We start from the raw sequence: 27,701 nt of genomic DNA, 5'->3' as shown, positions 1-27,701 counted from the left end.
CATGTATACAATAATAAAACAGAAAAAATAGATTCAGTAGATTCAGTGTATAGCAATGGTTGAAAAAAATGAGAAAAATCATAAAGAGAAAGAAAAATATACATATATATCTACATAACAGTATATGAAGAAAATACAGATATTGACAAGAGATTGACATAAAAAATGTCAATGATACTCATCGCTTAATATGATATGAAACTTTATGACATAATTATGATATGACACATAATTCAGTAAATATTAGACTACAACTGCTGCTGTTTTAAATGAAACCTGAAATCATAATTTTGATATCTGGAAAATCATTCCACACTTTACGTCCCATGTATAGTAAACTTCTACGTTTAAAATTAGTTGAAATTCTACATAACTCAAATTTTAAGATGTTGCATCTGAAAAATATAATTTGTGTATTTAAATGAAAACAACACACACAGACTTTGGGGATAAAACCTATGCGCAATTTTATGTATGGCATGTAACATTCTGTGTCTCTGTCTTATTTCAATATTAAAAATACTTAATTGATCATAATTATATTAATTGTGTTGGATATCTCCAATTGACTTTTAGAACGGTACACAGTGCCAGATTTTGTAATCTTTGCAATTTATGAATTAACAGTTTACTGCAATTTGACCACACTATATCACAGTTATGAAATTTTCTTTGTATAATACTCTTAATATAATATGTTAATGTTGTCTGTTGTATTATATAAGGTCGTATCCGTCTCAAGAAATATTTTCTGCTTATTATTTCCTTTAATATTTTTCCAATACGCTGATCCCAATTTAGATGTTCATCAATAATAATGACAACGTATGTAATATGTGTTACTCGTTTAATTTTACATGAATAAATATGCATATTAAAATGCTTTTCACTTTCTAATCGTTTTTTGGTACCAAGAAATAAATTTTCACATTTATTTACATTAAGTACAAGTAAATTCTCTTTAAGCCAGTGATTTACTGCTTCCAAATCCTTGTTGAGAGTATCGACCAAAGATTCAGCATTCTTATGTGCAGTGTATATACAAGTGTCGTCAGCATACAGAGACACTTTGCATTCGTTAAGGCATTCCGCTAGGTTGTTGACGTATATAAAACATAACAGAAGACCTGAGGTGCTCCCTTGTGGAACGTCACACTCAACAACTCTCTTGGGTGATTTTACACCTTTCATAACAGTGTACTGAACGCGATTGAACAAAAGTGTTCTACTCACTTCAGTGCATTACCGGTGACACCTAATCTTTTCAGTTTGGACAACAATACCTCGTGGTCGACAGTGGTCGAAAGCTTTTTTTTTTTCAGGTCCAATGTTACTACCCCGACTTGATTACCTTGATCAAGCTTTTGTTGGATAAATATTATGTTTTCAAAAGTCCTAGCAAAAACAGGTAAGATACTGATTGATCTATAGTTTCCAATCACCATTTTATTCCCACCTTTGAAAACAGGTGTAATTTTGGAAACTTTCAGTTCATCTGGAACAGATGCTTGCTTGATTGACATATTCATTATAATATGTGAGAGGTTTAACGATTAGATGGGCAATCGGTTTAATAAGCGACATCGGGATATCATTGTTTCCACGAGCTTTTTTTTCACAGACATCTTCGTAATTACTTTAGGATTTTCATGCTCTTCTATTTCTTTAAATGAAGATAAACATGACTCATCACAATGATCGGACGGTCATTGTCAAGATCAACACGATCATCATTGTTCTTAATGATACTACTCTGAAGAGTTTTTCCAATCTCTGCGAAGTAATCATTAAAGTTTCAGCCGGGGCTTTTTTACCCATTATCACGGACACCATCTCGTTCAATTTCATCTATCCTTCCATAACTGCGTTTCTTATCCATTACATAACTTAACGATTGCCACACATTACTGGATTGACCGTTATTTGCTTTGATAGCATTGTTAAAAATTCTCTTTTAACTTTACGTATTTCAGTTGTTACACAATTTCTTGTCTTTTTATATCGGTTCCATGTTGTTAATTTTGTTAATAGAATTTATGCACACCATTATTTTCTTTCTGTGAATCATGTACATTGTAATCCGTATATTGATGTTTTCTGTAATATCATTGAAAATAGATTTGATTTTATGTATTAAATTATGTTGAAGAAAACAAATTAAACGAACAAACAAACAAGCAAACATATTTTTACTTCTTTGGTTTTTTTTTTTTTCCTTTTTTTTAAACCGAGATGCAAACGCATTTCTGATGTTCTTTTGAGTCAGAAATACCTTTGCTTTTTCCTAGCACAGACTCAGATCGTAATGCTAGACCACGTTGCTCTAAGCAGCTTGGATACCTGAAATAAGGTGCTAAGTACATCACTACACATTACATGAACAGCAATAATGCAGTTGAAAAAAGGAACATGATGTAATTTAAGGCTCAAAGATAGACCCAATCTAACGTATCTGTATGAGATGATATTCCGTTGGTGTTCAAATGTCTTTCTTGATTACTACTCTGTAACTCACCTTTGACATTCTACCACAATTGTTACAGTTGACAACGACAGAGTTAAAGGCGTTATTTACCATTTGCAGATGCAACAAAAACCCAGTTGTAAAATGCGATTAAGGGATAGAAACAACCAATGCAAAAATGTTGATCAGTATAAATAATGTTAAGTATTGTTAGATACAAAGTGTGAACAATAGTTATGATAAAATATCTAGACTAGGCTTTCTACAGTTATGGTTTATTGAGAAAATTGTGATATTTCCTGATATTTTAGGCTTTATTGCAAAATCTGTATATGGTAGGAAGTTTTGTGGTACAACTGACCTGCACATAATCATCATAATTTTTATACATCATATAATTTTATTACGCTAACATTTTTTAAAGCACTGCTCTCAATGGTAGATAATACCTTTAAACATGACGTTAGTTTATTTGAAATGCCTATATAGTATAGTTGAAATGTTACAGAAGCGAAGTCATCGAGATAAACAAGGCGCTCGAATGTGAAATATAATTATCACCAAGCTCGACAGCGTTCTTGCTTTAGATATCATGGATATACCATTGTTTAAGTCATACAGTTGTTCCACAGAGAGTATAAAGCAGAATGTCAATGAATTCGTCTTGCATGAATCAAAACAAAATTCAAATAAGATGATTAATTTGGAGAGGAAAAGAGTCATAAGAGTCTTTGTAATCAAAATGATTTGAGTGAATAGAAAGAGAGAAAGAGTATTTACAGAGATTAGACTTGCGCTCCACGATCATTTTACAATTTGGTAATTACAAACTTTTTTTTGATGGTTCTATAATCTTAACAACGCCTTTGAATCCCTAATGTTAAACAACTAACTGTCTATAAAACAAAAACTGAAACTGCAACATTCAAATCCTTCGACGAGTAAGCCTTACATAGTTTCGTTCTAACAAACATAACTTTAACCATCTGTTTTATAAATGAAAATTCATAGTTCAATTCAGCCACTATTCATATCCCCAGGAACATTAACATTCTACTCGGTCATACCACTCATTGTATTTTTTGTTAGATTGTTGAAGGACTGTACCTTCAACAAGATTTTGGTACAATGAAATCGTTATTGAAAAATGACATACCGTCTGGAGAGTGATGCTGTCGTGTAAAGGGGCCTACTTCTCACAGCAACAGATGAACACAATGACATGCAGCGGGCTGCACTGTTATGCGATCTCTTTGAAGAGAAACAGTTGGTTACCAGTACAAAAGTAGATTATGTATCTATTCGACTAGCGTTATCTTTTTATCTTCCAACAGTCAATAGTTCGATCTCAAAGGCCGAAAATATTTGATATGTAGGGTTTTGGGCAATGAATATTGTGTAGGAATCTCGGAGGATTTACATCACTGCATTCTAGCCAACAAGAAGAACAGATATCTCATCATTAACCCAACACGTCCCAGAAACCACATTTCTGTGCTATCATTATGTATCGTTTTACAGTTGTACTTTTCAGACAATAAGAACATAATTGTGATACCGTATAATTCATCAATGACTACTGATGTTTTTACCCATCAATGTCTCCTTAGTGACATCTTTTTAAACATGGCTACCTGTCAATGCTGGGTATTTGAAGTAATGACAGGACCATCTTGGAGAGGAATACTGACTCATTGAAGGCTACCGTTGTTATCATATTACACAATTCTCATTGTATCAAAATTACTATTGTTATTACTATAAGGAAAAATCTATATTATTATGATGATTATTGTGGTTGTTATTATTATGATCATCAAGTATATCAGTATCATTATCATCACCACTATCGTTATCAAGGGAATTCCCTTGAGAAAGGCGAGAACATGCTTGCCAAAACGTCGGGATTGGGCAGGCCCTTTTTAGCACCCAAACACATACCCTAGAAAGAATACGTGGTGCACCGTTAAGCCTTCACCCATCATTAGAATTAGTTATCCTTCAGTCTCACACAGAACAGCTCCGACATCGAGCATTCATTGAATTGTCAACGTGTTGGTTTAGTTTGTCTGCGCCCACAATGATATTATAGCCACATTTAATGTCAATGTACGTCAATTCTAGATGAATCTAACCATGCTAACTGTGTTCAACTAAATTCAATGTAAATAGAAGTGAAAAAAAAGGAAGAAAAGAGACGTAGCAACGAGACTAATGGTTAAAATAACTAAGTGATAACGAACAACAGTTACATACTGTAGTAATTAAACGATGATCATAATTTGATAGTATATAGTGGAAGTAGCGGCATGATGATAGCGATGATGATAATAAGCTTGCTTTTCGAGCCTGGTGTGAAAATCACTTCGGACGGTAGACAGAGGGGCCTAAAGTTATCAATAGTTAAAGGATGCCATCTCTGTCAAACAAATGCACATCTTGGGAACTGAATTAAGAGACCATGAGTTAGGCCTCTATACCAGGAGTATAATGTGTAATCAGGTGCGCTATATAGTGATGAAGACTATAGTGGATATTACTATCCACTTGTCATCGCACTCTTATGATTATACTGATGATATATTTATGTCATCATAATTATGATAAAGCTCATGAACTGCAAGGACGCAAGAATAAGCAATGTTTTGATATCTAGTGCTAATATATTATGATATCAGTGAGTTATACTATGATTACAGAAAACGATGATCGTCACCACTTACCACTTTATCATGTTTATCATCGTCTTACACACCACGTTTACCAAAGCTAATGAGTATTCTAGACCCAGTAAACGTGTTAAAGGTACTGTATAATTAAATGGTTTTCTGTCAGTTGCCGTACCATTTAATGGTCGTTATTGACTGGCGAGTTGATGAACAGAATTATCAAGACCTCAGTTGAGATCACTTCAGTGCGTTTGTTTCTTATCTAATTTATTGGGGGAAAGAAAGAAAATCTGTATTGATCTATTTTGTATATCATTTTATATCAAGCGTTAGTTTTAGGACTTGTAAACAATGTGAAGTTTATCAACGTGATCGATACACCAGAAGTTATAGATTGACAGAGGCTTTAAAAGCTAAGGCTCACAAGCTTTTGCTTTTCGTATATAGGTTTGATTCATCTCTCCCTCTCTCACTCTCTCTCTCTCTCTCTCTTTCTCTCTGCTGTGCTCTTTACACCTGTGTTTTGTGCATGTTATGTATTTTGTTCTAGCACATAGTATCATTTCTTTTTTAGAAATATGAAGATAAACTAGAAAACTGAAAGTGAAACGGAATACGCATCCAACCCTTTTTTTCCCCTTACACAACTCTCTGCCCGCTCTTTAGAAAACTCTGATTCTCTTTTTCCCTGCACAGAACTGGCTTCCTAAATGAGGATTTCGTTCTGCACGCTTTGATTAATGTTATACCAGGGACGCATGGATCCACCCCCCTTGATTAAACATTGGGTGAAAACTTTCCTCACACCGTCTGTTGGTATCAGTTTCCCTTCTCACCAAGACCTCTTCAAACCTAGACAGAGTAGCTTTGTTTATTGATCAGCTCTGCAAGGCTGTAGGTGCACAGTTGCACAGTATGCATTGTCCTTATGAATAGTCACCGAGAGGGAATAATGGGGGGGGGGGGGGGTAATCAGCATTATTTTGTTGTAGGCATCGCTCTTTCTCTTTATTTACATAAGTTCATTGGAAGAGTCTCACTGAAAAACGCACCATGAGCCTGGGCCAATACACTAATTTTTGACTATTCATAGGAGTGTGCCGATTTGAGAGAAAGCGGGCATATCCAGACAATAACATACCCAAAGTTATAGGTCTCTGAATTCGAACCGAATAGCATAATCATATATTCTTGTCCGTTCAAGCATTGCAAGCAGACAACATTTGCGTTTGACTGGATTCAGAGCACCTAGCTCGTATCGGGTTCCAGCACTGAAGAGAATTTTTGGTTCGTTCGCGTGGAACATTTGCAGCAGCGGCGGCAAGCACTTTGCCTGTTGGATTCTTGCAAGGGTTTCTAGCTTCTGCAAAGAGGATCTACGGGAGTGACTCTTTCTGACGTCGACTCGGTAACAGCTGGCATGATGTCGACCGCCGATATCGAATTCAGCGTTTCGGACCAGAAAGCCGTGATCCCACCCGAGCCCAAGGAAAAGGGAGAGTCGGGTGGAGGCGGTCGACTCGGGGCAGACTCGACCTCATCGTCTACGTTGGTTGTGCTCATGCTCCTGCTCGTCCTCGTTGTTTCCGTCATTGCCATTGTACTCTCGGCCGTCAGCCTCTCCAGGAATGGGAACTCGACGACCTCGTCTGCCGTAGTCAACCAGGGCGGGGACTCATCCGGTACGTCTAATATATAGTTCCTCTATTCTCCCAGCACAACATCACTTACCTTAGACGACTAAAATGGCCTTATATTTGGCAAAAAAAAAAAAATGATAATTGCTCTCAAACGATTCCTTAACAAAACTGAGAATGATATTTGCAGTTGTGCGTCATTCATGGCTAAAGACGAAGAGATACTTACGTACTCATATACAGACAACTTACAACAGTAATTACTATAGCACAATCAATCCCGATAAAGATTAGTACATTCTCACAAGTGTTAGCCAGTGCTATCAGTGCCAGTGCTATCGCTATCATAGCGGCGGAGCTTCGTAGTGCCACAACCTTTCATGTACTCTTGTATATTTTCTCCATGTCTTTGTTGAAAAATATTACAGTTAAGGGTTGTTTCGTTGAGTGTTTTAGTGCGTTGATGCGTGAGTCCTTAAAATAATGTTACTTCTTGCATCGATTTTTTTTTTTGCATTCCTTCTGTTGACACTTGGTGACGAATTTTGCTTCGCGTAGCTCCTTAACTGCCTGCTATGTTTGGGTTTCATAAAGTACGAATGATCTATTTAGGTAAAACATTAACAAAAATCTAAAGCAAAACATGAATTTAAGCAACATAATCCATCATCTCATGAAATGAAAGCGTCTAGATTCTATAAGGATAATTTGTGTGCGTATGTGTATGTGTGTGTGTGCGTGTGTGTGTGTGTTGGGGGTGTGCCGAAGCTGCATATCTTTCTCTTTTTCGTGATATACAGAAAACTGACCTTTCAAAACTAATAGGATAGGAGGGAAGAATAGAGAATTAATAATAATGTGTTTCGTGTTTTAAGATAATGATAATGACATTCTGCAGGAAGTCCTTCTCTTTAAACTAACCCCCCAGCCCCCCCCCTTTTTTTTTTTCTTTCTCTCTATCTTTGTGCATCTCTTCCCAAAACATAACTTACACTGTTCGGTATGCATATAATCGCTGACGCATATGCATACATCCATACTCCTAAATACTTGATAATGACAATAATGATAATGATAATTATAACAATAATAATAATGATAATATCATAAATAACAATAGTAATGATAAAATACTTGTAATGATAATAATGATGATTATGATGATGAGGATAATAGTAATAACAATAACAACAACAACAATAATGGAGAGACTCTTATAAAGCGCTCACTCTACCTAAAAAGATGTATCATGCTAGCTTGGAGTCCGCTTCCGTCGTGTGATTACTTTCCAAGAGAAAGTTATGGTTTTCGGTTGTTTCAAGCTCCTTGGTTGTTTGTCTGTCTATCTGTTGTTCCCGAATCTATGGTAGAGGCAAGACGAGGACCCATCTCAACAAAATACGTGTTAAATTCTTTTGCGATTATGAGAGGATCGTTGACCAGTTGATCATCATTATATAAGATACATTTCAAAAAATTTACTGCACTTCAAACGCATTAAAATTATTTTATGTGATTCAGTTTTCGGTGAGTAATAAAGTTTTCTGGAAAATCGTATCACTAAGGTAAGCTTATTTCTATAAAAACGATATTGTAAATATTGCGATTCTGATTTACTCTTTAAAGCTAGTTTATTACTAGTTTTTATGGATTGTAATAAAAAGGGCTAATTGTATGTTTTTCTCATCTATATCCGTTAACTTATAGATAAGAATATATCATAGGCCCTGTCAGTATTGGACTTATGAAACACCAGTTTTCATTTATCAAATCATAGATTAATAATTTGATATTTATGGGAGTTTCTTTCCTATACATTTGCTTTTGTTGGTTTATAAAGCGGCGTAAAATATGGCTGGTCAGTGATAGTGAATATTGGTCATTGTTCTCATATGTCGTAATACGAAATTTCATTAGAACAAGACAAGTGTCATTAGTTATATTTGAAAATATATTGTCAAGGAGAGTTTGAAATATATAGTCGCCATTCGAGTTGCGCTGGAGATTTGGGAATAAAGAGCATACGAATTAAGGATGCCAACAAAATTTTGTAAGGTATTTCCATCCATTTCATTAATAAATGTTATATTCACCACCATAGAAACACATTTATTTCCATGTGCTATATTATCTAAACATAATTCAAATTTACCCCCAAACATTATATGCAGAATTACCGGGTGGTCTATATATTATTTCTAAAATAATATTCTTTTTATGTTATTGCAGTACTGTGTATTTCAATAGATAATGATTCACTGCTATCTGTAAATCTGTTCTTTATTTAAAATTATGCTGAGAATTAACATAGAGCGCAACACCGCCCCCCCCCCCCCCCTTCCCGTGACGGCAATCTAAACGCAGATATTGGAAGGCTGACTGGTAATGTGGGATGCTCAATAAAGGAGGTGAATTTGCTTGAAGCCAGGTTTCTGTTATTCCAATAATGGTAAAAGGATACTATATATATATATTTTTTTTTGCGGATGACAGCAAGAACCTCTAGAGAATCCAATTTTCTATTGAGACTTCTTGCATTTATGTGGATTAAACTAAAACAATTCAAACAATTTTTATTTGCAGCGTTAAAGATATCTGAATCATATCTCTGACTGTGTAAAGAATAAAAATTATCACTGAATTTTTCTGTTGTATGATAATCACTCGAATGATTTACAACATTTTTGGTCACAGGTTATATGATTAAAATTCATTTTGTGTGTATTAGAATACACCGAAATGTTGTAAATTAGGTATATATTAGTATGAATATAAGAAAGATGGAAAATCGTTTGTCCAGAACAGTGTTAGAAATTATTGTTGTTTTCTCTGTATAAATTTACATGCATTGTTTCTGTCACTCAAGAAATTGAGATTTACGTTTACATATTATTTTATTGTGGAAAAACGAATAAAATTTGAACTTGAAAGAGGGCAGAGAGAGGGGAGAAAATTCGGGAGAGAAATGAATACAGAATGACTTTACAATAGCACATATCGAACATAGAAAATAACAACAACAACACGCATATAAATATATACATACATACATACATAAACTATATCAATCATGAACTTCTTTAAAAAAATTAAGATGTGTGCTACATTTACTTGGCAGCGGACAGAGCTCCCACTGACGAGAAAAAAAAATCATGATCAATCTGCTCTTTACCAACAAAAATATCATAGTTGCTTTGCAGGGAAAGAAATCATCCAAATTACTGTATCATTCTTCACACATATTAACAATTCAAAAAATATATCTCACAATCAATAAACACTAAACACCTCCAGTCTCCTACATTACAGGAATGTGAATAGCGAGGGGGGGGGGAGGTACTTCTTGCGGTTACCAGTATCCCAAGAGACACAAGAGAATCATCCACATGCATTTCGGAAAGTATAACAATCCCTACATTTTTATTTCCCTCATAGAAAACAAGAATAAAAAGACAAAACAAAATACAGCAAACTGAGAGGCAACTTGGTTTAAAAAAAAAGAAGTTTGGAAGCCCCGTGTGTTTACCTCGGGACACATACCAGTCAAACACCTCTAAGAGGTGAGCACCCTCTAAAAGGGTGCAACTTTGCAGCCCCAAATAAAACAAAATAAATGTGCAAAATTTTTAGGGCAACGACCAGCCGACTAAGATGAACAACGACGTTGTGTTACGTAAGACTCCGTTGCAAAGAGATACCGTATATGTTTTGCACGTTGACTCTCACATTTCAATACGATTTATGAAAGGCGAGTGTCATTGATAAGCTTTTCTACTGGGGCCAGGATGGTACATACATGCCCTAAACCAAACTAGCCTGTAGCACGTGACATGATAAAGATGATAAAATCTTTCATATCAACGACCATGTGTTTCAGAGTAACAAAAGGAAAAATAGAACAGCAAAACTCAGAAGTTTGTGACGTAAGAGGTTATTCATGGTGCTCACGCCAATTGTTTCATGTTTCAAAACGAATAAAACAACACTGGAATTACCGAGGGGAGTGGAGCAATCGACCCGTTGAGTCTGTTTTTACGTACAATTACAATGAACGTCTTTATAATGTGTGTGGATACATAGCCAACAGCTTTAACGGCTTGGAGGCTATTATTTGTGAGTGGCGGGAAATTAAAATAAAACAGCTAACTAAAAAAACTTCATGAAATGTCACCGTCGGAAAAAGTATACCATAGGCGTTTTCACATCAGCCCGATAAAAATCCAAGCTCGAGATATTTTTTAATTTCCCAAGTCAGAAAATAGCGCGCTATTTCGAAACATCGGGCTGATGTGAAAACGCCTAATGTATGCAGGACGGTTGGGGCGAAGATCATCTAGTTCTATATGACAGCGATGTTACAATAGGCGTTTTCACATCAGCCGGTTTTCACATCAGCCCGATGTTTCGAAATAGCGCGCTATTTTCTGACTTGGGAAATTGGACAATATCTCGAGCTTGGATTTTTATCGGGCTGATGTGAAAACGCCTATTACGTAATTCATTGTCAAGTTTTAAACTAGCCCACATACTTAATAGAATGATTTCTGAGTGGCTGCTAAACAGTATTGTCCTATATATAAAGCACACATTTTATTTGTTCAGTTCTCTATTCTACTATTAAGATTTCCTTATCGTAAATCATGACGCTATATATGCAGATCAATTGGACCTACAGCTTCAAGAGTTAGGATAACATATTTGTGACTTGCAAAGCATTGAGAGTTCATGTACAAAGTCAAGGCTTTATACAAAAAAAAAAATAAGTAACACAGTTTAATGGGGCGACTAGGGCAACGACCAACCGACTATAATTATATGAAAGACAACGTTGTGTTACGTAAGACTTAGTTGCCATGATGCAGCAACAAGTAACAGCAATTCCCTTTTCTTCCTTTGTCTAAACAAGAACGAAATAGAATAGTTTCATCAGACTGCAAGATAGAACAAAATATAATCGTCGTCGTAGTCTTTCGAGGGGACATAAAACCGGCTGTTTCACGGCTGCATGCATGCTTGTCTACAAGCATCCAATGCTTTGTCAGTGTTGCACGCAAAACAAGTTGTATACAGTTCGTGTACTGCTCCGTACTAGACTGCACAAGTCATGAACCCATTGTAATTCACCTGGCCTACCTTGGAGATTGAATGATACATTCGCAGTCTACACAAAGGACGACCCTGGCTGAATAGAATCCAGCCCAAATACACACTTATGGTTTCGGAATATGCAAGCTTTTCTGTCACATAAGCCCCGTACAGAGATGCGTCCCTCGAAGGTGAGACATCGCGCTTTGTGTTCCATTAAGGAAACGTACTATTGCTTAACTCGCTAAATAGTCCAAACTTATATGGAGAAGAAGCTGACTGGCTCCTTATATTTAAACGATGTCGACGTTTGAGGTCGAGTTGAGCACGTCCGATATCAAGGCAGTCATTCCCCCTGACTCAAAGGAAACTGGAGAGTCGAAAAGTGCGTCCTCGTTCTCCTCCTCCTCCTCCTCGACTGAAATCTTCACCGTCATATTGATCATCTTGGTGCTCGTCATCTCCGTTATCGCTCTCGTCCTTTCTTCATTGAGCTTGACAAAAGGCGGATTTTCTCAGAACTCGGTCGTGTCGGTTGTCGACGCGGGCGACGGAGACTCTTCCACGTCGGCAGGTTCGGTTTTGACAATCCCAGTTTTTCGATTGCGACATGCAGCGAGTATAACGTTTCATTGATTGCTGCACTTAGTTTGTGTCTCGATGTCTTAGCTTTTGCAATTGGTTCTTTCCTTCAGTCCAATAACGAAATATCTGAGGCTTGTAATGTTTGTATTCTGCTTTAATTCCGTTGTTATACTTTGGCAGCGTGATAGCGTAAAATATAGATTGAGATACTGGTGTTGAGATGCTCATCAGGGGATAAATCATCTCTTCCATGCATCCTATAATTAAAACTTTTAATGCACTCTGTGGTCATAGGCTGTTCTTTGTAACTGTTAACCTCTGAAAGATTACGAGGAACCTTTATTCAGCATGACGGCATGTTACTCGTCTATATAAGCGATATTAACCAAATTTCGACCCATGAAACAGAGTAGCTTGCTTCAAGGCGCCTTTTCTTATCTCATCCATTTTTTCCTCTCATCCATGAGCTCACCTCATCCATGAGCTCACCACGACCGTTTCATTTCCCCCCTCCAAAAAAAAAATGAGAACATTTTCCACAATAAAGAAAAGGCTAATCACACACACACACACACACACACACACACACACACATACACATACACACGCACACACACACACATGACACACAGACAGACATCTGTATACTACCACAAAATATACAGCATGTTAAGGTAATTGGTGCAAGGAAAACAAAATGGTTGGACTGCCAAAGGGGGCAAGGTGTCACAGAACGGTGAAATATTAAAGTTGAAAGACTACATGCATGAAAATCGTATGTGACACTCCTTCGAAATATGCCGAAATAATGTCGCACTAAAGGTAGTGTGGTATTTCGAGATATACAAAATACAAATAACGAGAATAAGAGAAAAAAAGAAATATAACCATTAATATCAAATAGTGGACAAGTGTAATAACAATCAATGATTTTTAAAGTTGTTTTGCACTGACATTGTGATGATGATAATAATGATGATGATGATGACAACGATGATGATGATCGAGTGTTGGAACGTCCAAGGCTGCGACACAATTTTTTTCTCTCTTTCATAACTATTTCATAGCTTCAAGTATAACGGTATGTCTGACAGCGATATCTTAGCAGTTATCTCGGCGATTGCTTCAGACTTAGAGTAAAACGTCGCAGCAGCAGGCACGGCAAATGGGAAATCAGTTTAGACAGAAATCATAATTATTGTGCCGTCAAGCATCTCTAAAAACCATATTATAGTGTCGGTGTTAAAGTAGGGTCCTAACCTTTGCAGCCTCGTTTTTCTTCGTCCTTTTACAGGCGACACGGATTCCGGAAAAATATGGACTTTCGCCATAGGACATGACGGTACCAATCTTGAGTACATGTAAGTCTCGTGTCTTTAACCCGTTACGTACGGGAACCTAGTGGCCTGCGTATATTAAGTCTATGGGCATTTCAGAATTCAAAATGGAGCGGGTTAACATTTCACTCCTTTTATCCATGTTTGACCACTGGAGTCTATGAAGAATGTGTACCCGGCGTTTATCTCGGGTTCATCTCTCAGATAGGGGTACCCCTTAAATTGTTCCCATCAGAAGCAGTGAAATGGATCCCACGCGCAAGGGCCCGTCACTCCTCTTCCCCCACTTTAAAAACGAATTGAGGAACCCACACATAATCGACACACATAGACACTCATTCACAACAGCCACAAACACACAAAATCAATTAATGAATAATATTTGTGCGGCGTCATCAAAGAGGGTTTGATAATTTATTATTTAGTGTCTATTGTTCCTGTTTGGAAGTCTACAGACGGTGCTCTATCATCGTATGGCTATAATATGTGAACAAAGGAAATGCCTGATGTGTGGGATATAAAGCAGCTCATAAATACGTGATTTACAGTACAAAGCAATAGCATATGGTATCAATAATGTGCTTAACGTCAGTATGAAAACTTGGAACTTTGAACACCCCACTGCCCGCCCAAAGGTTCTCCAAAAAAGTTTCTTAAAAAGTTTCATATCGTATCACGAGTTGGGGGTCACTCTAATAGCCGACACATGTACCTCCCCCTCCCCCATTACTATGGACATAGATGTTTGATGATTAACATAATAAGATTTCGTCTTCGGTTATTGGTCTAGTGACAAAATCCTAAGTATCGTTCACTTGTCTTGTCGATCTAACTACCGGTAGAATTTCAGTACTTGGAGCCAGGTTTACATGTAGTAGCTGTTACTGTTAAGGGCAAGTGATATGCATGTAGTATGTGAATGTCGAGAACAGCCCTTGTTGTGAAGTTATACAAAATATTTATGACTATATCAGTAAACGGATTACGTGTGACTATCATTGTATCTGTACGGATGAATTTACGGGTTTGTGCACATGTACCATAGGGCGTGTGATCGATGTGAAATCATAATCATTGTATAGAAACAACAGTCTAGGCAAAAATTCGTAAGCAATAAAACCATCACACGGTGAACATATTTTGTTATGATGATAAAGAGAAAAACTATGACGTTGTTGCTGCAATTTTGTTTCCGCCTGTCTGTTATTCTTTTATCAACTGTTTGTTTGCTTGTTTCTTTGTTTGTTTCTTTGTTTGTTTGTTACATTTGAATTTCCGTTTTTTAATCTTTACTCTTCAATACACAGCGATGATGTGTCGGGAACTCTGCGTGGATTTCATGTCGACCTCGTTGATGCTGGTGAGTTGTATACTCTTGCTACAGTTAACCAGTGAATGCTATTTGTCCGAAAAAGTGGACATTATCATGGTAGTGTATTCGTTTAGGCAAATAGTATACTGTTATAGAAGTGTTAGTGGTGTACATTGGAAGACACAATGTGTATGAAATTTGCATTTCTCTTATTGCTCGATTGAAGTAGGCATATCTATCCTCATAAGGGCATGTTGTGGCAGATCGTGGACTTTTAAAACACGAGGTTCTTGATTCGAGTTCCCTAGCTGTCCCTATAGACAAGGCACTTTGTCCTCGTTGCGTATAAGTCTTTCGGCGGGGGATTGAAACCGTCGGTGTTATGTTTGGCTTTATAAAGCGATGGAGGCATCAATGAATGAGAACATGAGAACGGTTTTATGAAAAATACCTACATTGTATAAGCTATGTAGAAGCTGTAATCACATTCAACATAGCTGGCGCTATACATATTACTAAGCAGATGCGTTGATATGAAGAGTTGTCCACTTCTCGCGATGCAGCTCTGTCCATCTAGGCCTGGGCCCCGTTTCATAAAGCTGTTCGTAAAGTTACGAACAACTTACGAGCGACTGGTGATCAGTTCTAATGTGCTATACTTATCAGAATTTCCATAATTCAGCACAAGAAGTGATCACAAGTCGCTCATAAGTCGTTCGTAACTTTACGATCAGCTTTATGAAACACCCCCTGGTGTATAAGTCAAATGTTGGGGATTATGACTAACAAAACACCTTTTTTTCTTTGAATGAAAATTACTTGAGATCAATATCAAAATTTACGCCGGGTTTTTTTTTTCAGACTCGATAATGAATAGTGATTGTAGATGATATTAATAGAATATTTTTTGATTGTGAGGAGTAATTTGAAATGTGTTTTTATCAATTTTGTATTGTACTATTTTTGTGAGCAAATGCTTCAATTCAGCCGTTTGGCTGCGAGAACGTTTTATCTAAGAAACCATACCACATACTGTACAAGTTAAGCATATTACGTGTATTTACTAAAATTCATATGGGCTGATGTTAAATATTCCTATCAGCAATTGGATGAACATTGTTACATGATAATAGACCATTTCATTATTACATAAAAGAGTATCCTCCATTCGTAAAGAGTGAGAAGAGTAATTCTCGTTCAAGAGCATCTTCACATACACAAATAGAAAAGAATACCCAAAGATTATATTTTGTTTGTTTGTTTGTTTGGTTTATTTCTGCATTTTCTTTCTCCGAATACAATTGCAAATGAAAACAAAATGATACAGATACATACAAATCAATACAAAGAAAAATCATTTGCGTAACAACATTCAGTCTGAAGTGGCATAATTATGAATCAAAATAACATATTAAGGCATACTGTATCTATTAACAAAGGAGAAATCAATACAGGGGACCGTCATCATAAGCAGAGCTTGACGTGGATGAGGCCCTATCTGAATATGTGATACCAATGTAATACAACACCAATTATATATGTACTCATAAAACTCTTATGAAGATAGAACGATGATATAACTTTAACGATTGACCTTGCTCTATCATGGTTAATAATTTGAGCAATTTAACAATGTGATGTCAAGTGAATTCTAGGCGTCTCCTGAAATTAAGCGCTCTTTGAGAAATTGCTGAGCCTATGTTCTTTAAGGCACAAAATTGACTTGTTTGTGATACAGTGTAGGCCTGCTGCAAAAAATGACCACCATGAAAATTTCAACTCGAATATACGCGTTTTCAAGTTCTGTGACTCACTACTGTTATAATCCATTTCAACATTTAACCCTTTCCATGCCAATGAGTCAAATGTGCACAGATTTCACTTACAAACCTGTGGACAGGAAATAATGTGGCATGCAGAGAATTGCTGATCTTTGCTGCCGGGATTATCATACAGAATGTTCTAACCTCATGCTTTTAATTGTTTAAATGGTATCTTGACGAGGTCCCAAGTTATTGGAATTGTGTGTCGAAACTCAACCTAATCTTCCTCAATTGCATTCAAGCCCTTCATTCAGCATGTCGGTCATTTCACAGGGTTTCCCTTATTTAAGAACACGACCCACGAGAGCTGCGTCTTCGTCACTTTATCGAGAAAAGATGTAGGGCTTACATGCAATTTCAAGGCATCAATTTGGCCAATTTCAAATAACCCATCCCTCGCTACCATTGATGTCGCTATGTTTCTCTGTTTTTCCCCTCTTCCAGTCTGCGAACAGGCGAACAGGGATTGTCGACTCGTATGGGACATCTATGAAAACTGCTGGAACTCTCAAAGTGGGCAGCGCTCTCGGGGTGGAGTTGGACTGATGGGGCGCTGGTACGACGCCTGCACAGGCAAGTATAAATTTAAGTAATAGCGTGACATCATCGGGAAGAGGTGTTTTTATGACTGGGGTCATCTGTATTAGAGTATGACTGTTTTGGTTTGTTTGTTTGTTTGTTTGTTTGTTGTTTTTTTTTTTTGTAGTTCTTGATGTGGTCGTTGTTATTGTTATGAGTCTGTTCAAGACTTGACGTTGAAATCAAGATTTATGTCCTTTAACCTGTCGGTCCGGAACAGAATTGGACTACTAGTAGTACATATCACTGTTTCATATATTATCTTAAAGTGTATAAGGTTCTGAACAGGTGAGCAGGTGGTATCTGGATGGAATGCATGGAATCCAGTCCAGTACTAGTATGCACGACTTTAGGCAAGATGTTTCACCAAAAAATATCCCTCTTAACTTAGATGTGACAATGGAGTAGGCCTACAATGCATGGCCTTCTGTTAGCACGGATACTGCCATCATCTCTCTGTCATGTCCGAATAATCCGAGCTCATATTTAGAGGATCTTTTTATTTTCTTTTTGATTTAATAGGGTGGATAGCCCTTTCAACACCACTGACTTTTCAAAGAGGTCCACTTGACATACATATTAAAATTCACATAAAACAACTACGACGACAACTACACAATAAAAACTTATACACCAAATTGATTGTTAAAAAAATGACTTACAGCCGACAAATTAATATGATACATTAAAATAATTTCATTAACGCAAGAAAAAATATAAAACAAAGTGACTTATAGTCGACGTATTGGTGTAATACATTAAAATAATTGCAATATAACAGAAATAACTGGACCCCCCTAAAAAAAAGGATAGGATCCTAAGTAAACCGTATCAATATCTTAAGCAGGGTATACCATCATCGTTACAAGTGTATTACTATTTTCGCTTCTGCTATCCTTATCATTAGACGAGAGAGTTGGTGTAATGAACGTTGGACTTAGAAATTTCGAAGCAATCTACTAACAAGATCTAACGGTAGTTAGGGCTGTTTATGTAAAGTGTTAAGAATTGGAGTGCGTTGTAGAAATCTTGTTAATCAGTCTGTTTAGAGATATCTCGTCATTACAGTTTCTTTATTGTCAAATCATCCTCATTTAGTGTATGTAACTCCTAAATTTAACAGAGAGTTTGCCAATCAATTGATTCATAGGATTGTCAGGTGGGGAGGGTCAAAGATCAACGTTGTTTTTATCCGAGTAATCGAACATAATAATTGCCATTATCAGCTATGTAGTGAACTAAAAAAAAAAAATAGATCAGGAAGTGTTCCCTTACGAAGGACATGAGTAGGGTTTCTTTTTTCGCTAGTCATGAAAGGTATACCAATTACAGTCTTGGTGTTTATCTATTCTAGCTTTGTAAAGCCACTTGATTATCCAAGTTTCCGGTATAACCAATGTACCTTGCGGTTGTGAAGATATGACAGTAACTCGCTATAATGTTCAAGGTTGTACCAGGGTATTCTTGATGTGTCTCTCTTTAATTATCTTGTACAGCATTGCCCTCGTTTCTCTCACACCCCACTGTGGTTTCACTCCTATGTCTAACCAGGTTGGTTTAATACCTACGAACGGGCCCTCACCATGCAGTTTTCCTCGGAGTTTCGCAGGGGCCTGGAGGCCACTTTTTACGTGCGCAGCGGAAACCCGAGTGCCTTCAACCCCACGAACATTGGATCCACCCAGAAGATCGGTTTCATCGACGGCTGGGCATCAGACGAGCACTGCGTCGCCAGAAATAGCGGCACCATCACTGTAAATATGTGCTCAGCTCTACCCATCAGTTCATTGTTGTCATGAACACTACGATGCTGGCACAAAGCGACATCAGCCACGATAAGAGCGTAGTATGATTCTTAGCGAACAATAAAAATGACGATGTTGATGATGCGGATCCGATGTAGTTGGCGGAGACAATGAAGACAAAAATTAAACTTACACTGACCTATCATAGGCATCATGATCGTTATAATAAGGATTGAAATAACTTTATTAGAACCTAATAATGTTACATCTTTTCTCACTGATTAAGATAATACCGAAGCTGAAAATGTCTAGCTTTTATTTTACCCATTTTGCATTAAGGTATCTTTCTATTTTCTGTAATATTGTCAATTACCGTTAAAAGATAACCATAGTAAAACATTATAGCCTAAAGAAAAATAATGCTTACAATTCTTATTAGTAATTTAATTCAATTTGATGGGGTGGTGGATCTCAAATGTAAATTATTCCGATTGCAATGCCATGACGATGATAACACTTTAGATATTATATAACTTTAGATTTAAAAAAAATACACATACACTAACGATCGAGTGTCATAAGAATAATGATAGGAGCAGTAAGATTACTGATGATATCAGTGATATGAAATCAGTGATGGTGATGATATTGACAATAAATCGACACGCGGCATGGTACCTCCCGTTCTGCCAGCGTCTTCACATTAATTTCTTTCTGCTGTCTTATACCCCTCTCTCTGTGTGCAGGGAGCACCCCTGGATGACTCACAAGTGCTGCATTATCCATCGTTCAGTGAGCTGAAAGACGCCCTGATGTCGGGAGAAGTAAGATAAAGATTTCAAATTGTTCGCACTCGATTATGATAATGATTGTAATGATGTTAGTGATGTCTTAGTGATGTCTTAGTCTTCAGTGGTGCAATCCTGCAAGGTGTCGATGGAACAGGTGGTAGTTCTGATGCCGTCGTACATGCCCTGGCGTTTCCATTGTCTGTGGCTGTTTGTATCCTACTGCAAAGATTTAATCCATTGCCTACGGGAACCTGGTAGTCCCTGCATTTACCCTGTGGGAACCATACAATCCTGTAGGGAACGGGTTAACCAGTATACAGTGTAGTCACTTGCGCAGAAGCGTGTTGTCTGTTGGGCCTTAATTTTTGTTCGTAGCTCTATAAGTCTTTGCGTGTGCTGGAAGATAGGTTCACGCTTGTAGGCCAGCAAGGCATTTCTCGTAGCCTCAGAGACAGGTTGTATCTTTTCCCAGTGAGCTCCGTACTATATAGTCTTCGCTCCGATGCTCCTTTTTCTCGAAGACGATGAAGGTTTATAAGGAGTAGATAGCGTCACGAAGATGTCACCACTTACGATCGATTCCAGTGACACTGGGGATGGGAGTTACCATTTTTACGTAGAAAAGTGTCTTGGAACAGACAGAGATATCTCCTTCGCCATCAGTCTCACTTTGCCGTAACGAGAGAGTTATCTGTGTCGCAGTCTGCGCTGTGGTGACTCCCCGTATATGAAGAATAATTCAAAGGTCTGCTCGCATGATGACCAGATCGAGCTGATGTTTTTGTTGGGACTGAGGGTGTCTTCATAAGACTTTTTGGCGTTTTTACCCTTGAAATAGGTGTTCATCACACACAAGCCATTGTTGCAGCACAGCTCCGACAGCCACCGTCCATTCTCATTCATCCTGCCAGTACACTGGTGTACGAGACGCAATTAACAGGACAGATCAGTTGCAAGCAGCTCGAACGCTATGTGGAACGCTACCTGGAGCTGCACACAACCCTGAACATGGTGGCAGACGCCGCCTTGGAAACTTTACCCATGTTCTCAGTCATGGAGGAGCTAGATTCCCTGATGCAACAGAAGAACTAAGCAAAGTCGATTGCATGTCTCTCTGACTGAAAGGCTCCTGGGAAAGATGCTGTTGTGCGGCTTGAGAGCAAACCGATCTTCACTAGACACAATCTGCTACTCACTATACGCAAGCAGCAGCAGGAGAAGTGACTAATGCAGCAAAAGTCATTGTATATTACCTCCGTAGACCTGTCGAACACCTTTGACCTTGTCAGCAAAAGTGGGCTCTTCAGTATCCTGCAGAAAATACTATAGGAGGCTCTTCGGGAATGCTCGATCCATCAGATGTTCACATCTTTTCACGAGGACATGCAAAGCACAGTCATTTGCTACAACGGCGGAACTCCCGAGGCGTTTCCCCGTGAGTGCGGTATGAAACAGGGCTGTGTCCCCGCACCAACACTTTTTAGCATTTTCTCCTCAGTCTTCCTTCAGTAAGCCTTCCATGACTGCACAGGAAGCATATCTTCATCCGTACCAGAGCCGACGAGGAGTTATTCAACATTCATCGACTGCATGGCAAACCAAGATAGAGGGAAGTTCTCATCCTAGAGATGTTGTTCTCTGACGACCCCGCTACGCTGATATCGCGCACAAAAGCCGAATTGTAAAGGCATGGTTGGTTACCTGTACGTCCCATGCTTGTGAGGAATATGGGCTGACCATGAACCTGAAACAGGTTATCATCCTTGTTCAAGGTACTGACTTCACGCATCTTGAAGTAGTGGATTCCTTCACCCATACCTTGGGTCGACCATTTTCAGCTCCCTCTCCCTTGATTCAAATTAGACACAAGGATAGGGAAAGCTACCACTGTCATGACCGAGCAGAACAGGGTTGTATGGAGCAACAGTCAACTGATCAGTTATCAAGAATCAAAGCTCCGCGTTTACCAGACCTGCGTCCTTATTTCCATGCTATCTAGGCCTTACAACTGCGAGTCATGGACAACAAACTCCAGTCAAGAGAAGGCTCAACACATTCCACCTCAGATGTCCGCTCGGACGTCTCCTGCACATTAAGTGGCAGGATAAGATGACCGACACAGAGGGTCCTCAAGAGGGCATTCCCAGCCTACTTTCGCTCCTGAACCATCGACACCTCAAATGGTTTGGTCACGTTGGTCGAATGGAATCAGTTCGCATCAAGGGAAGCTACAGACGCACTGTTAAATTGAGTGTCGAGCGGGCTGAAGCTGCAAGAAACGATCAGCAGGCTGACGAGAGAGCCAGGAGGAAGGCAAGGGCAGCCTTAGTCTCAGTCCCAACGGACTTTGTCTGCTAAAATTGCTCCCAAGAATGCTGCTCATGACTGGGACTATTCAGCCACTCAAGGCCATTGCATAAAGTGCTATCTGTGATACATGTACACCATTGTCTGTCGAGACGAATGGATGCGGACGGCGAGAATAGTGATAATGATAGGGAGAAGAAGAAGAAGAAGAAGAAGAAAGATTACAATTTGCCCGCGAGGCACATGATGACTTACAGTATATTACATTTCTCGTTCTGTGCTTCCTTTCCTATCACAGATTGTGTCTGCCTTCGCCAACACGAACGTCTTTGCGGGGGAGACCGGAATAAACACCATTGGTACGACTTACTCGAACTGCGCGAATGGAGGAGGGTCCATGATGATGATGAAGGATAGTTCTCTGACGTCCTGGTGGAACCCCGCATTCGAGGCCATCAGGTCTTCCGGTGTCTACGCCGACGTCTGTGGTAGGGTCACTACCGATCACGGTGAGTTTACTCAGCCTCTTGTATATAAATCAAACGCATGTACAAATGTCGTTTGTCTTTATTGACCCTTTGTCATGTTTGTGGCATATTTTGCTTGTGTTTTTTAGCTTTACATGTGTGGACTGGAAACATAAAAACACATCATGCTCCATATGGCACTACACAATACGAAAATGATATTACATAAGAGTTACATACCCACCTATAATATGTACATAGTTATTTGGTATACACATGTACAGAGAAATACGGCGCTTCAACTGCAATAATATGATAAAACATATACAACTGAATGAGTGATTGATGTTGACGGTAGTAACGTTATTTCAGGAAATTTCAGGATATATTGAATTGCAATCACCCTTTCATATAGAACGTGTAGATAATAAATTTCTTTCCGAAAACATTCCTCCGTGAATCTTGCTCATACAGGAGTAACAGAAACGAAAGCTGTTCGTGCTGTTGGTTGCGGATCTTCCTTGTATACGTCCACAGCATCAAAGTGAATCTAATTTATATTCTAAAGACTGTGACTTCATTATTAAAAGTAGCGAAACAAGATACATTCATATTCAAGAAATACAATGTTTCGTTTCTTATTTCTATGGTATGTTAGATAACATCAGGGCTGCCAACTCTCACTCATTGAGAGTGAGACTCACTCATTTTGGTCCTTTCTCGCTCTAAAACTTTATTTCATTTGCATGCATTTCTATTGATCTCACTCATTTTGACTCCTAAATTATAGCATTGGTCTATGGGAGTCTCACTCTCAACTAGTATCCAATGTTGGCAGCCCTGTAACATAAAGAATTTATATCACGTACAATCAAACATGATTGGAATTAAGGGGACCTTTTTTTCTGCTCCTTACAAAGTTTTGCCTTTATAGGCTGATATTAGGATACCTCGATGCCAGACAGTCATGTAGCTTGCGAAAGATTATGACAAACAATATGGAAAGTTTCAGCTACACCACACGCCGCGTCATACGGAGTCATTTGTGTTTTATTGAAAAATGTGGCCGTTCCAGCAATCCGAAATGAAATAAATACATATCCTACAACACTATATAAAAAAGAATATAGTTTAGGTTTGCTCTTCATTCTTGGCTGATTGTACTTGCACTGTCAAAGATTTGTTTCATTTTTCCATGCCTGCGAATCATTTAATAAAAAGAAAAAGGCTCTTCCCTATCTATTTATTATGATGATGATACTGTAGTAATAAAAATGATAATTGATAATAACAATGATAATGATAGTAATAATAATAATAATAATAATAATAATAATAATAATAATGATAATAATAAGGTCTTCTTTATCCAGGGTAACCTCTTCAATGTTGACACTCCTCTGCAAGAGGGCCCTGCCGTTATTATTATCATTACCTCATATCGTTGCCAGTTATATTCATTCCTACACCAGCATGACCACAGTCGAGAGGGGCATTGGGAGTTAAGACATCTTGTCCAAAGATGTAAGCACTGGAGTGGGTTCGAACTCGGGCCCTCAGACTGAAAGTCAGGAGTCTTATCCACTTTGCCACAGTGCCCCAAACAATGATGAATTTCTATTCAGGATTTTTTTTTAATTTATTTTGGCGACAGGTCTCTTGGATGGCGCCACGGGAGGAGATTTATGTCTGTAGATCACCGATAGAGGGAGTTGTTCGAGACTTCACGATGTGCGAAGAAATACTGGCCACTACTCCTCAACCCGCGACAACCCAACATGTCTTTCATCAGATACCTTTACTACAGCTCACAATGTTGAAGATTTCGATACAGTGTATTGTTTTGGAAATTATCAATCAATAATCACATGCAGGATATCGTAACTTACCAATTGATTTCAATTATTTCTTCACGGTTTTCAAATTAGACTAGAAAAAAAAATAAAAGGTATTGCGAAAAAGTAAAAAATGACACTATAGTGACTTTTGACATGTGGAGGTAACAATTCAAAGGATGAAATGAGATAAGAATAAGGTAAAAATGTTGGGAAGCAAAGTGACGTCCAATGAATAACGAAAAGGTTTTGTTCATGTCAAATTCTCTTCTCTATAGTATCATGCTCATCTAATTTTTAGTCAAGTTTCACCTTAATTCATTTCTGTATGTTCTAGCAACCTCTAGATGAAAATTAAATCATTTGTACAAATTGATTACTATTTGTACAAATCAATTTTCTAATGATAAATCTACTGGGTAATTGTGTTGACATTTTTTCTCTCTGTGGCCTTTGTATGAACAGTTTTGTTTAGATATCCAATGCTTGTCTATCCATAGTCTGAAGAATGATAAGTACGCCATGTAAAGAGCAGTCGCCCTGGAAACAATAACATTATTTGATACATTAGCTAGATTTGTTTGCTTGTAGTGCTGTTTTGTATAAAAACAGAATTCTATCAGAAACATCTCTGTAGTTGAAAACGAACAAGGGGTTTATGATAATAAATCAACATTTTCTGTATAATTTCTCAACAGTCTCCTTTAACTGCCAGTTCTATCTGGAAATGTGATGAATTGTGACGTGGAGAGGAGATGCCGCATGAGAGAGAGGACGTGGACGAGGATTGAGAGAGAGAGAGAGAGAATATATAATTATTTTCAATTTCAATTTCAATTCATTTTCATATTTCTCGGTGTAAAAAAAAAATACATCAAATATTCAAAATAAGATGATACATGATTTCCAGCTAGGATGCATAATAGAACATTGCAACATATAGAACATTTGCTTCAGATAGGAAGAGAAAACCTAGGAGGGACAGAGAAAAGGAGAGAGAAAACGACAGACAGAAAATTCTACAGAACGTAGGGTGCACGCCACATTATGCTGATGTAAGCAAAGTGCATGAATTAAGAATTACGTAATACATATAATGGGACAGAGCAATATATAGATTTGGATTTGATGTAGACTTATATAGATAGATAAGTGTGTTTGATGAGTGGGGCAAAGTTTAATTTTTCTAGCATAATGAAAAATCAATTTACTTACTCAAGTAGGCCTACCTCTGTTATAAAGAAGGGGTTAAAAATCATGTCAGGAACAAGTAAAAGGAATGTGTACTTCTCTTTAAATGACATTTTTGGAATTACTGATCTCTTTCTTTCGTCTTTTGTGTGTTAAAACCAACACGTGCAATTAATTCTCGCATATATAATATATATACACACATTCATATATATATATATATATATATATATATATATATATATATATATATAAATTATACACATTGATAAGTAAGAAGGTATACGGTAGCAGGACGTAGCCAGATTTCAGAAAGTTATTTTAATGGTCGCTCATATAAGGCTTCATGCAATCACGTACAAATGGAAATTACTTCATACAGAGAGGACTTGGACGAGGATTGGAGAGAGAGAGAGAGAATATATAATTATTTTCAATTTCAATTTGAATTTCAATCTATTTTCATATTTCTCGGAGTAAAAAAAAGTATTTAATGTTGTCGCACAATACTAAAATATGTATATATATTTCCCTCTGAAATTAACTCAATTCGAAGTTTACAATTACCACATGATCATTATTATTTCAATCCTATTACTCTAGTGCAAGTGCTGTTTAATAGTACAGTCATTAAAAACAGAGCGATGCTGTAAAGAGTAATTTCCTTTTGCATATGCTAATGTAGCCCTGATGAAGGTTTACCAAACGGACCGAAAGCTCGGCCAATAAAACACCCGCTGATAAGACACCCTGTACATCTATACATTCCTACCACTCCATCATACTTCTCAGAGTCTTGATTATAGTATATCATGAAGAAGCAACAATTACTTTTTCTGTACACGGTGAGGTCAATACCATCCAATATCATTTAATTCAATTCAAATTCATTCTCTTTTTTTTTTGTAGAACATAACAGCATAAACTGCACATCTTTTGGTTGCAAAGGAATAATGCAAGCAGCACATTGTGAAAAAAACAACAACAACAAGCCAGTGTATATAAAACATAACTTTATAAAACAATTCAATTCAATTTCAATTATTTTCATTCTCATTTTCTTCCAACAAAATATAACACAGAATAAATCAGGAATTATATCATAAGCAAATACATTAGAATGTGCGAACCGAAAATTAACAAATATGATATAGAGATATACATTTGTACATACATATTGGCAAAATACTAAGGTATGTTTGGAGGGGGAAGAGAACTGAGAGGTCCACTAAAAAGCAATGCTTATATATTGTGAACCATTCAATATTCATAACGAAACATTGTAATAAATCACCTAGGATTTGTGGGGGCGCTGTACATAAGAAAGTACAAAGTTAAAGTTTACCATGCCGAAGGTTTAAATCTCAGTCCAAAGTTAAATTTGTCCGACAATGGAAAGAGGTTTGTTTTTACGAAGGTTATAGTAGTCCGAAAGATGTCGTCTTCAAACAAACTGTTCTTCTTCTTTTTATTTCAGACGGGCCCGCGCCGTACAGAGCGGTAATGTTGCGAATCGGAGCGCGAGAACAACTCATTTTCAGAGTATGGCAATACAAAAAATATGGCGACACAAATTTAAACAGAACAAATATGGCGACACATATTTCAACTCAGTCGGCACTGAAAAAGTATCTCGACAGAATCATGCGAAATCACACGCACATCTTCGGAGCAACGCACTTGAATCTAAATTGCAACGTTTAATGCAATATTGGGGAAATTGCGTTTGATATTTCAAATCAAGTTTAAAACGTAAAGTGTCTAGAAACGGGCCTGCATGGGTTTTCGATCCCGTTCTCTCAAAATCTCTCTAGAATTGTGCGTTGTCGTTACTAACCCGCGCGAGATTTATGCATGAACTAAAACATTATTGT

The 27,701-nt window shown here is 37.5% G+C and overlaps 1 protein-coding gene across 1 annotated transcript; it reads left to right on the top strand.

Moving 5' to 3' along the window:
- Positions 1–6,556: 6,556 nt before the first annotated feature.
- On the top strand, positions 6,557–22,843 carry LOC139708360 (uncharacterized; the record flags this gene model as incomplete). The annotated part of the gene is made up of 7 exons (XM_071620317.1): positions 6,557–6,815; positions 13,735–13,801; positions 15,085–15,137; positions 17,357–17,485; positions 19,043–19,245; positions 19,983–20,060; positions 22,633–22,843. Coding segments are annotated over exons 1-7 (1,000 nt in total), but the record flags the coding sequence as incomplete, so codon positions are not given.
- Positions 22,844–27,701: the final 4,858 nt, after the last annotated feature.

This window comes from Diadema antillarum, unplaced genomic scaffold, assembly GCF_040938485.1.
Source record: "Diadema antillarum isolate AM-2024a unplaced genomic scaffold, OU_Dant_1.0 seq00001329_RagTag, whole genome shotgun sequence".
NCBI classification, from domain to species: domain Eukaryota; kingdom Metazoa; phylum Echinodermata; class Echinoidea; order Diadematoida; family Diadematidae; genus Diadema; species Diadema antillarum.
The sequence above is the reverse complement of the archived record's forward strand: the minus strand, read 5'-3'. Positions and strand labels throughout refer to the sequence as shown.